At 45.6% G+C, this 12,755-nt stretch overlaps 2 protein-coding genes across 2 annotated transcripts in view; one reads left to right on the forward strand and one right to left on the reverse strand.

The window, feature by feature from the left end:
• The window catches only part of jmjd1cb (jumonji domain containing 1Cb), a 112,174-nt gene extending 99,565 nt beyond the window's left edge, over positions 1-12,609 (reverse strand). Inside the window, exon 1 of the mRNA XM_063002682.1 lies at positions 12,183-12,609. Within this exon, the coding sequence (XP_062858752.1) occupies positions 12,183-12,365 (183 nt within the window). The 5' untranslated portion in view covers positions 12,366-12,609. The remainder of the gene's footprint in view (positions 1-12,182) is intronic.
• Positions 1-12,755, forward strand: part of rpl38 (ribosomal protein L38) — a 302,538-nt gene that overhangs the window by 60,704 nt on the left and 229,079 nt on the right. The gene's annotated exons all lie outside the window — the stretch shown is intronic.

The raw sequence follows: 12,755 nt of genomic DNA on the forward strand, positions 1-12,755 counted from the left end.
GAACACGGCGGCGGCGGGCACTTCGGTCCAGTCGTCCACGCTGATCAGAGCGGCCGGGCCAAGCAGTGAGGATCGCAGAAGCAAAGCGAGTTCCAGATGAGCTCCTCGGGTGGGATTTCGGACTAAACCTGCACACGTTTCGCTCTCTTTTTACCGCCTTCACACTATTTTCACTCACTCTGTCTCTTTTCCTTCACTGGGGGGGGAAGACGCAGAACCAGAGACCCGTTCCGGTGTTTTATTAGGACCGTATGAGCGGAATAATTTTAAAATCGTTAACCACGTCTGACGTCCTCGCTTAGTCGTTTCTGTGTTTTGATCGGGTAAAAGATCATTAAATAGGCTATAATTAGGGGTCAGCAATTTATTAGTACGTCGAATAACAATGTAGACGCTTTTAATATATATATTTTTTTATATTTCTTGCTGGATGGCGAGTACCCCCGTGTCGACACAACAAGCGATGGCTGTCTGGCAGCTTGGCAGAACCTCAAACATCTGCTAAAGGTCAAGTGTCCTCTGTACGGAACCGATCAAAGGAGCCCATCGACCGCTAGGCGGCGAAGGAACGGGGAGCTCCGAACCCGGAACCCTCTGCCCTTCATTCGTTTACAGGACAGATTCACTCACGCTCGGGCCCGATACCCCCCCGGGACACGAGTCCGGACATCAAGAGCGTGAAGTCATGTGAGGCCCGACTCTTCCAACGGGCTCATCTCACGGGGGCGCCCACGCGGAGGGAGAGAAACGCGCCATTGAGCTTCTAAACTGTGACGCTTCAGGGGAGGAAAAAGCCGAACATGAACGCTAGAAATGACGAGAGAATTCAGTACGACGGTAAACCAAACACACGATATTAAACCAGCGCCGCCATTACAGTCCCTTATATTCTTCATATTTTACATCACTGCGTACTTACAGTGAGCCATAAACACTCTACACTCACTGTCCATGTTATCAGCTCCACTTACCATATAGAAGCACTTTGTAGTTCTACAATTACTGACTGTAGTCCATCTGTTTCTCTGCATGCTTTGTTACCCCCCTTTCACCCTGTTCTTCAATAGTCAGGACCCCCACAGGACCACCACAGAGCAGGTATTATTTAGGTGGTGGATGATTCTCAGCACTGCAGTGACACTGACATGGTGCTGGTGTGTTAGTGTGTGTTGCGCTGGTATGACTGGTATGAGTTTTTAAACACCTCACTGTCACTGCTGGACTGAGAATAGTCCACCAACCAAAAATATCCACCCAACAGCGCCCCGTGGGCAGCGTCCTGTGCCCACTGATGAAGGTCTAGAAGATGAGCGACTCAAACAGCAGCAATAGATGAGCGATCGTCTCTGACTTTACATCTACAAGGTGGACCGACTAGGTAGGAGCGTCTAATAGAGTGGACAGTGAGTGGACATGGTGTTTAAAAATCCACTCGTACCAGCACAACACACACTAACACACCAGCACCATGTCAGTGTCACTGCAGTGCTGAGAATGATCCACCACATAAATAATACCTGCTCTGTGGTGGTCCTGACCATTGAAGTACAGCATGAAAGGGGGGTAACAAAGCATGCAGAGAAACAGATGGACTACAGTCAGTAATTGTAGAACTACAAAGTGCTTCTATATGGTAGGAAGGGCTTTGAAAAGGTCGGCAAACTGGGTCAGAGTTCAATAACCGCCCGCCACACTCCACAGTAATCATTAATAACATGCATACCTGGTTCGGCACGGGTTTTAACACCAGACGCCCTCTTCAAGCAACTCGACTTATTTAATCCGGGCTTGGGACTGGCGCTAAGAGCGCACCGACAAGCGCGCTCCCTGATGACCAGGCTGTCTGCGCGGACGCCCGACCGGTCGCCGGTGCCGCAGCGCTCAATACCACACGGTGTTCCTCCTGCACGATCCACTGCTGCTCATAATCACGCGCAGATTCTCCCTCGGCCCGAAGTTCAGCAGCCACGTCACATGCTTCACACGCTGCAGGAACAGAGACGCGTGTGTGTGTGTGTGTGTGTGTGTGTGCGCACGAAGGCTGCTTCAGCTCCCAGTCGTGTACACGCCTCCCACCGGGCCTCAATTCCAAGGTGTGTCACACAGCCACAGCTTAGCTCGGTCGGCGGCGCTGACTTGGCCTCGGGCGCGGGAGCTCGACGGCCTCCCCGAGATCTCGCCGACGTGACGGGAACAGACGAAACCAGCCCGTCTGAGTGTGTTCGCCTGTTTCGTTTTCCAGATGTACTTCTCACGCGCTGCGGCGACGAGAATGTAACGGGTAACCGTGCGCCGTGAAACGGCGGACTCGATCGCGGACGGCGGCGGTACATTCCGACAGCCTACGTCTCTCGGGAAAGGAGCGCGGGAGTCGTTTGGGTCCCGGCCAAAACGTTCGGGGTAACGGTCCATTTATTTAATCTGGGGAAGTATGCAGCCCTGAGAAACGAGAGCGCGGCGCGGTCCAAACGAGAGCCATATGGTTTCGCTTAGGGCCGGCGCTCAACAAAAGCGAAGCCGGACGGGTACAAAGCGATAGGGTTGGAGGTCTGCGCCGGCTCAGATGTCCCGTCCACCTCCGGAGAGCCATGACTAACGGTGTTTGTGTTTCGTGGGGGGGGGATACGGGACCCGTGTGAACCGATGTTAGTCTGGAGAGAGACGACTGTGAGGCGGGATTCGTTCGAGATAAGCGAAATGACGATACGAACGTCGGAAAATATTACAACGCGTGACTTGTGGATCGTGGCCGTGTTACTGACGACTCGAACGTGTCAGAGGGGTCAGAAACCCACCCAGCTTTCGGTGTGCTTAGACGCAGAGGTCAGTGTGCCTGGCCAAAACGTGTAAGCACCCCTAACCCACTTAAAAACACCAAAATAAAGAAATAAAAGCACTAAATTACTTCTTTATGATCCTTTCATCTCAAATTACATGCGGTAAAAAGACGTCTGGCCTTACTTTGTCCCACTGGCAGCATTTGCACACATCCAGTATTTAATATTTATAAATACACACGTACATTTACTTAAGCAGAGTGTAAATTCTTTATTTTTCATTATATATTTATAATTTAATTGTAAATAACTGTTCGTTTGTTTACTGCTGCTATCACCTCGACCGGAGAGATGCCACACAAAATTCCATTGTGCCTGTGTGTAGTGACGTGTAGTAAAGATTCTATTCTGTGCACGTTTAGCGCTTTGTCGCTCGTTTTTTACCGCTCGCTGCTGAGCTCCAGGTTCAATCTGAATGGACTCTGACCCAGTTTGCCGACGGACCTTTTTAAAGTGCCGCCAACGAGCCGGATCGTTTCTGTTCACGTTTACATTTAGCGGACGCTTTAATCTGAACCCACATGCGATTACAATGATGACCGAAGTACAACAAGGACCTCGATCAGGGGCCCGACAGCGGCAATTTGGCGATGGTGCGGCTTGAACCGGCAACCTTCTGATTACTATGGAATCTAGAACGCCGGTTTTTGTTATTTATACATATACAGGTGTACAGTACAACAGAATTCTTTCTTTGTATATCCCAGCTTGTTCGGAAGCTGGGGACAGAGCGCAGGGTCAGAGGGTTAGGGGCCTTGCTCAAGGGCCCAACGGTGGCTGCATGGCAGAGCTGGGATTCGAACTCTCTTTCAGCTGATAGCCCAAAGCCGTACCCACAATATACAGTATATATATATATGTATGTACTATGTGTACTAGTCCAGTATCTTGACCGCTGAGGTACCGCTGTTGCTCTAAGCGCTATGACGTAGACAGAAGGCGCTCAGGTGGTTCAACGGTCTATTTTGCTATGATATCCGGGTGCTGTCGGACGGCCGGGCGTCCACACAGACCTGCAATGGATCGACGCCCGGACCAGGGACCTCATATAATGAGCCCCGTATGGATGTGGAACACTGTGTACCATATTTAGGGTATTACGCAGGTTTGTGTTCATGTTAACGTTTAATCGTGGCTGAAATGGAGCCAGCGTGCGGCGTCTGCAGGAGTGTGTGTTATATTCCTAAATATTTATGTCCGTGTGGGACGGCTGGTGATGAGAAATGAATCGTGTACGTGTGCGCGTACCCTGCACACCTCACGGTGCACCGCAGAAAAGCGGTCGGGGCAGAGGAACGCGAGTGTCGCGTTATTTGCAGCGTTTCGCTGTCTATACACGAACGTCGTTCAAACGATCGCCTGCATTGCGATTACACCCAGCGGAAAACGCGACAACGCGAACCATGTGGTCTCACAGAGGCCGAGAACAGATTCAAGCACAGATTCTCACCAGAATGTGTACACTCCCAGTCCGAATGTTTCTGACGCGGTACCAGCGAGTGATCCGGACAGAACGACGCGTCTTCCCTCGAGCGGGATGGGAAAAGCAGAAGCCTGCGATCCGGCAGTGCGGAAAACCGCTGGAAAAAAGAACTTGGCTAGAACAGACATGACTGCGCTATTGTCCTACGCCCTAATTACAGAATTCCTCCCTTCAGGTCTGTGTTCCCAGCTCCCAGACAGCTCAGATGGGGTGTTTCCAAACGAGAGAGAGAGAGAGAGAGAGAGAGAGAGAGAGAGAGAGAGAGAGAGAGAGAGGAAGCAGGTCACTGTAGGTTAGCGAGAACAGATTCTGGGAAACGCTGCTGTTCGAGTGGCATTGTTGACACATGCAGCATGCAGGCTGAAGCTCGGGGTGACAGCCAGGCTGAAATAACAACGCCGGGGCCAAATGTGTGGACCAGAGCTGAGGGTCAGAGAGACCTATCTCAGGTTCTGGAGCTTCATCAACAGGAGTGGAAACCCAGTGCTGCTTCACTGCCTCAGTAGAGTGGGTTCTAATGCCACATGGAACTCGTGAGGCAGATTATTTAGACGCTCAGTTAACTCAGGCCGTTCATACTGACGCTGACAGGCCAGCTGACGTCTCCCTCCGTGTACCGAAACGCTTAAACTGCCCCCGACGAGCCCCACTCGTATAATTACACCTTTATAGGGATTAAACATCAACGAGACTGTCAAGGGTGTCAATTATTTTAAGCTCCTCGATCAACGGTACCACCAGCAGGAAACGGTTTTGCCAAAATATGCCCAAAGAAAATGCCCAAAATATACCCCGAAGGTACCCAAACAAGATACCCAATAAATACCTAAAATATACCCCGAAGATACCCAAACAAGATACCCAATAAATACCTAAAATATACCCCGAAGATACCCAAACAAGATACCCAATAAATACCTAAAATATACCCCGAAGATATCCAAACAAGATACCCAATAAATACCCAAAACTATACCCAAAAGATACCCCAAAGAAGATACCCCAAAAATACCCCAAAGAAGATACCCCGCAAAGATATGCAAAACATACCCAACAGATAACCAAAGGAGATATTCAAGATACCAAAGAAGATGCCCAAAAGATACCCAATTACAATACCCAAAAGATACCCAGAAGATACCCCAAAGATACTCATAAGATACCCAAAAGATACCTAAAAGATACCCAACGAAGATACCCCAAATATAGAGACCCAACGATACCCAAAATATACCCTGAAGATACCCAAAAAAGATACCCACAGAGAACACCAAAAATATACCCTAAAGATACTACCCAAAAAAGATACCCACAGAGAATACCAAAAATATACCCTAAAGAAGATACCCAAGGAAGATACCCAAAACATATCCAAATGATACCCCATGAAGACACCCCTCAAAGATACCCAAAAGATACCCACAGAGAATACCAAAACTATACCCAGACAATACTCAAAGCTACCCGAAGGATAATAATATACCCATAATATCCATAATATACCCGAAGAAGATACCCAAAAAAACCAAAGACGTGGACCATGAGGTTGACTTTACACTATCAGGCCTGATATCGAGTTATTAGCATGATATTAGCCACATGATGCACAGTAATAAATTCTTAACAACCCAGTGAACCTTGACCCTCTTCACCTGGTCGAGTGAGTACAGTTACAGTACACGGCTAAAATTAAACACCGGCGCATTTAGCATTTCGTCTCTCTGCACCACGTGGCGTTTAACCGTTCAGGCACGGCGACAGTAAATCTGGCTTCGTGCTAACTCTGATATTCCGAGTTACTCTTTAACCGTACGTGCGGTCCGAGGCGCGTCACGTGACGCCGGTACGATTAAGCTAGGCGCTGCTCTGAATTTCCGCGAGCACGTAAATGTCAGGACGCGGCGCGGTTTGAAAAGAACAGATCGCGTACGCTAGCAGAAGGAACAAAGAGCGGAGTCAGTGCAGGCGAACCGGCGGGCCGGATTCACAGGGACGTCGGAGGGGTCTCGAACATAGCGCTCTTTATGTGGTGGTGCAGTGGGGGAGGGCCAGGAATGAGCGCCACGGTCTCGTGTTACGGCCGGTTTGCTTAGGCCGCAAATCACATGTTCACTTCCAGCACTTAACAGCCAGTTGTTGCTGTGTGACCGTGCAGTGTGACAGACAGACGCTGTGGCAAATATTTACAGCTTTTACTAAAGCACGACACGGTTCAGGTCGGTGTTAAGAGCGACTTCTAGCACATCTGCAGCACAAAATACTGATCCAACCACCATTAAACACAAATAACAAATAACAACTAATGATATTAATGCTGTGTAGAAGCTGAGTGTAGGTCGGGGGGTTGCTCGCTGCACGGACGTTAGTAGCTTCAATTAATTATTTCGAGCTCAACGATCAACAGTATCGTTGGCGGAAAACGTTTTTGCCTCTAATCATCTAAAATTTGTCTTAAAGTTACACTGAATAACAAAGGAATTACAAACTCCCTTTAAAGATACACAAAAGATACCCCAAAATACTCAAAGATACACCCTAAATATACCCAAAGACAATACACAAAAGATACCCCAAAATATGCTCAAAAACATACCCAAAGAAGATACCCCAAAGATACTCAAACGATACTTAAAGATACCCCAAAGATACCCCAAAGATACCCCAAAGATACCCAAAATATGCCCAAATTATAGCACAAAGATACACAAGGGAGATATCCAAAAAATACTCAAGAAAGATACCCAAAAGATACCCAAAATACTCAAAAGATACTCAAAAGATACCCAGACACCTAAAAGATATCCAAAATATACCCAAAAGATACCCAAAATACTCAAAAGATACCCAAAACATACCCCAAAGAAGATACCCAAAACATACCCAAAATACTCAAAAGATACCCAAAACATACCTTAAAGAAGATACCCAAAAGATACCCAAAATACTCAAAAGATACCCAAACGATACCCAAACGATACCCAAAATATACCCAAGATACTCAAAAGATACCCAGACACCTAAAAGATATCCAAAATATACCCAAATGATACCCAAAATACTCAAAAGATACCCAAAACATACCTTAAAGAAGATACCCAAAAGATACCCAAAAGATACCCAAGATACTCAAAAGATACCCAAAACATACCCCAAAGAAGATACCCAAAAGATACCCAAGATACTCAAAAGATACCCAAACGATACCCAAACGATACCCAAAATATACCCAAGATAACCAAAAGATACCCAGACACCTAAAAGATATCCAAAATATACCCAAAGACAATACCCAAAATATACCCCAATGATACCCAAAGATACCCCAAATATACCAAAAAGATACCCCAAAGATACCCAAGTAAGATACACAAAAGATACCTAAAAGATATCCAAAATATACCTAAAGACGATACCCAAAAGATACCCCAATGGTACCCAAAATATGCTCAAAAACATACCCAAAGAAGATAACAGAAAGATACCCCAAAAAAAGCAAAGATACCCAAAATATGCCCAAATTATAGCACAAAGACACACAAGGAAGATACCCAAACGATACCCAAAATATACCCAAACAAGACGCCCAAATGATCTGCAGTTCGGTCACCACGAAATTACTGATCCAACCACGATTAAACACAAATAACCAACTAATGATATTAATGCTGTGTAGAAGCTGAGTGTAAGTCGGGGGGTTGCTCGCTGCAGAGACGTTAATAGCTTCAACGATCAACTAACGTAGCCTCCAATGCCGACTATACCTTTACAAAGCGGTAATAAACGATGTGTATATAACTCGAATCAGATCTAATAGGCGATATCTTTGGGGATGAACTGCCAAGGCACTGCGATGGATTGCTGTCCTGTCTGGGGTGGAGAGACCCTGACATCGTTTGCTCTTTGTGGGATCTGCTTTACAAATGCTTAGATGCAACACTCAAGGGTGAGTAGAGTCATATACAGTGTATCACAAAAGTGAGTACACCCCTCACATTTCTGCAGATATTTAAGTATATCTTTTCATGGGACAACACTGACAAAATGACACTTTGACACAATGAAAAGTAGTCTGTGTGCAGCTTATATAACAGTGCAAATTTATTCTTCCCTCAAAATAACTCAATATACAGCCATTAATGTCTAAACCACCGGCAACAAAAGTGAGTACACCCCTAAGAGACTACACCCCTAAATGTCCAAATTGAGCACTGCTTGTCATTTTCCCTCCAAAATTTCATGTGATTTGTTAGTGTTACTAGGTCTCAGGTGTGCATAGGGAGCAGGTGTGTTCAATTTAGTAGTACAGCTCTCACACTCTCTCATACTGGTCACTGAAAGTTCCAACATGGCACCTCATGGCAAAGAACTCTCTGAGGATCTTAAAAGACGAATTGTTGCGCTACATGAAGATGGCCAAGGCTACAAGAAGATTACCAACACCCTGAAACTGAGCTGCAGCACAGTGGCCAAGATCATCCAGCGTTTTAAAAGAGCAGGGTCCACTCAGAACAGACCTCGCGTTGGTCGTCCAAAGAAGCTGAGTGCACGTGCTCAGCGTCACATTCAACTGCTGTCTTTGAAAGATAGGTGCAGGAGTGCTGTCAGCATTGCTGCAGAGATTGAAAAGGTGGGGGGTCAGCCTGTCAGTGCTCAGACCATACGCCGCACACTACATCATATTGGTCTGCATGGCTGTCACCCCAGAAGGAAGCCTCTTCTGAAGTCTCTACACAAGAAAGCCCACAAACAGTTTGCTGAAGACATGTCAACAAAGGACATGGATTAGTGGAACCATGTCCTATGGTCTGATGAGACCAAGATTAATTTGTTTGGTTCAGATGGTCTCAAGCATGTGTGGCGGCAATCAGGTGAGGAGTACAAAGATAAGTGTGTCATGCCTACAGTCAAGCATGGTGGTGGGAATGCCATGGTCTGGGGCTGCATGAGTGCAGCAGGTGTTGGGGAGTTACATTTCATTGAGGGACACATGAACTCCAATATGTACTGTGAAATACTGAAGCAGAGCATGATCCCCTCCCTCCGGAAACTGGGTCGCAGGGCAGTGTTCCAGCATGATAATGACCCCAAACACACCTCTAAGACGACCACTGCTTTATTGAAGAGGCTGAGGGTAAAGGTGATGGACTGGCCAAGCATGTCTCCAGACCTAAACCCAATAGAACATCTTTGGGGCATCCTTAAGCGGAAGGTGGAGGAGCGCAAAGTCTCGAATATCCGCCAGCTCCGTGATGTCGTCATGGAGGAGTGGAAAAGCATTCCAGTGGCAACCTGTGAAGCTCTGGTAAACTCCATGCCCAGGAGAGTTAAGGCAGTTCTGGGAAATAATGGTGGCCACACAAAATATTGACACTTCAGGAACTTTCACTAAGGGGTGTACTCACTTTTGTTGCCGGTGGTTTAGACATTAATGGCTGTATATTGAGTTATTTTAAGGGATGAATAAATTTACACTGTTATATAAGCTGCACACAGACTACTTTTCATTGTGTCAAAGTGTCATTTTGTCAGTGTTGTCCCATGAAAAGATATACTTAAATATCTGCAGAAATGTGAGGGGTGTACTCACTTTTGTGATACACTGTACATACATACATACAGTACATACATACACATGATCTAAGCTAGTGTTAGAAATGGTTCCTAGATGAATTTGGGCCAGGAATAGAACAAAAGTGTGTAATAACCATGGAAACTAAACTAAATAAGAGCAGAAATGGCTGTTTCGTGGCTCGTATTCATTTCCCGGTGGTACAAAAAACTAGTTCTGATGCTTAGAAGCGATGAGTACCTGTACAACAAGCAACTGGTTTAAAAAGCAAACAGTCTAAGCAATTGAAGGGCCCAACAGTGGCGACCTGGCAGTGGCTGGCTTGAACCAGCGACCTTCTGATTACTAGTCCAGTATACCAGAACACAGAGGGCAGAATCTCCGGTGTGGTAACTTCATCCCCGTGCACTATTCTGCAGATCAGCACAAATACAGTCGGTGACCTCAGGCCACGTCCCAAAAAACAAACCAACACACGGCGCGTACACACACGGCGGCACGGTCCATCCGTCACCATCCGTCACCATCCGTACTGCTGCGAGGTGGCTGATTTTCTGCCTGTCTGTCTGACAAAGAATCCGAGAGTCTGTTCGGTCTCACGGCGGAGTAAAAACGCTACCTGCTTTGAATACGCAATCGGCTGTAAGATCGTCTCTTCTTCAATATCGTTTCCTTATTTGAGAGCGCACAAAATAGAGAACTTGGACTGTGGCTAGTTGTGATTGAGCAACACCGCAAATATTTCACAACCAGTGAGTGTGACGGCTTTGTGTACGCGAAATTAGGACAAAGTGGAGGATTCGAGTCAAGCGAACAGGCTGAACTGTAAATCTTTTGGATATCTGATGTGTTTTAGGATTGAAACTGCCGTGTGGTTTACTGAAACCACATGTGAAGAAGGTTCGTGTAAGAACAGGCAGTCATAATTATCAATAATTATTATTATTATCATATTGGCCAGGATTCTCCCACAATATTCAATGATCCCACTTAATTGTCAACATCCTTAAGCACTAATATAATTAAAAATATTAATTCACGTGTGTTTTGTGTGCGTTTTAAACAGGAAACCACTTATTTTGCAATGTAAATCTGCAGAAATATTAAAAGAAATAAAATATACTAAGAAATATAGGTGTAATTTAGGTATACAAGAGGGTCATTTTACAAATAAACTACTCTTTAATTTTCAACATGTTTTTTCTGGGTAAAACAGAACAGAATTTATGTTTATTTTATGTATATTTAAGAGTTTAACGATTCCAGATGACAGTAGTTTGTATTAGAGATTGTATTTGTGTTGGCTGTACACAAATCCAGACAAATCAAGGTCCAAACAGACCTGTTGTTCTAATCTCTGATACCAAAATGACCATTTGTAATGTTTTAATCGATCGTAGGCACGAATATAAATGCACCGATGGCACATATTAGTAATAATTATCACTATTTTGGATTAATTCATGTATTTTGTGTGCGTTTTAAGCAGGAAACCACTTATTTTTCAATGTAAATCTGCGAAAATATTAAAATAAATAAAATATACTAAAGAAATATACAATTTAGGTATAAAATGGAATGGGATTAATGTTTATTTATGTATATTATTCAAGAGTTTAAGGTTCCAGATGACAGCAGTAGACTGTCTGTACACAAAACCGGACAAATCAAGGTCCAAATGGACCTGTTGTTCTAATCTGTGATACCAGAATGACCATTTTATAATGTTTTAATGTTTTAATGTTTTAATCAATCGTCTATGCACGAATATAAATGCATTAATGGCACATATGATGTTCGGTTCGTTTTTGGACGGTTTTTACTTCGTTTTCTGGCTCAGATTCTTTCCATTCGACAAAGAACACTCCAGATGATGTGAATGTACAATAGTAAATGATTTTTTTCGTGCATTGTGAGAGCAAAATGTGTTTTTTTAAGGTAAATAAACACGTTGTTTTAATGACAGCTTTGTTTCTGGAGTGCATCCTTAGCTTTGCATGAATAACGTTAGCTGTTACAGCTCCAGTACAGCTGCATACAGCTCCAGCAGTCTCGTTTTAGCCTTTTAAACACCTAAAACGCTTAAAAATGTCGAAGTGTGATGTGAATATGTGTGGACTGGATGAATAATGTTGGTAAACATGATGAACATTGGTGCTGTAGTAGCATTGAGATGAACGGTCTGGTCTGAGTAGACATAGCAACGTAGCATTCACAGGGCATTCCAGTCAACCGTCAAGCCGCGTATAGATACGTTACAACCGTGTAATAACGATAAACCCGGGTCTCTTACCGTGAGTTCAGAGTTGTGGCTGTCCCGGTGGCTCACGGCGCGGATAACCCCGGTTCTCCAGGGCCACTGAGCGATGTGTCCGAGCTCCGGCGGCGCGTCTCCGCTCACACACAGAAACCGCTTCCCCACCAGCTCCGGCCGGGCTTCCCCCACCGCCACCACCGCCGCCGCCGCCACAGCCATGGCCCTTCACGGCACACAGAGAGACCCAAAACCCCCTCAAAAACTTCACCGCCGACGCCCTACCGATCGGGCATTTACTACCGAAGAACCGGAGCTCGAACAGAAGAGAAAAGAAAAGAAAGAAATTAAAAAAAAGGGATTTTTTTTCTCCTTTTGCGTGTCGACCGCAACCGGAGGGGATTTAAATTTCTCTCAGCCTCCGCCCGCAAATAGTCGCTCTTTCACTCCGCCACACTCCAACACTGAGCCGCAGCACGGCCTCGTCTAACACGCGTATCCTTCCGCCTCCTCAGGCGCGCAGCACAGCTCTATTCAAAACAGTCTCACACATAACACTACAGTATGACTAATCATGCTCATTCTAAATGGTTCTTTTTCCCCCGTAATATC

The sequence above is a fragment of the Trichomycterus rosablanca genome, chromosome 10 (genome assembly GCF_030014385.1).
Source record: "Trichomycterus rosablanca isolate fTriRos1 chromosome 10, fTriRos1.hap1, whole genome shotgun sequence".
Classification (NCBI taxonomy): domain Eukaryota; kingdom Metazoa; phylum Chordata; class Actinopteri; order Siluriformes; family Trichomycteridae; genus Trichomycterus; species Trichomycterus rosablanca.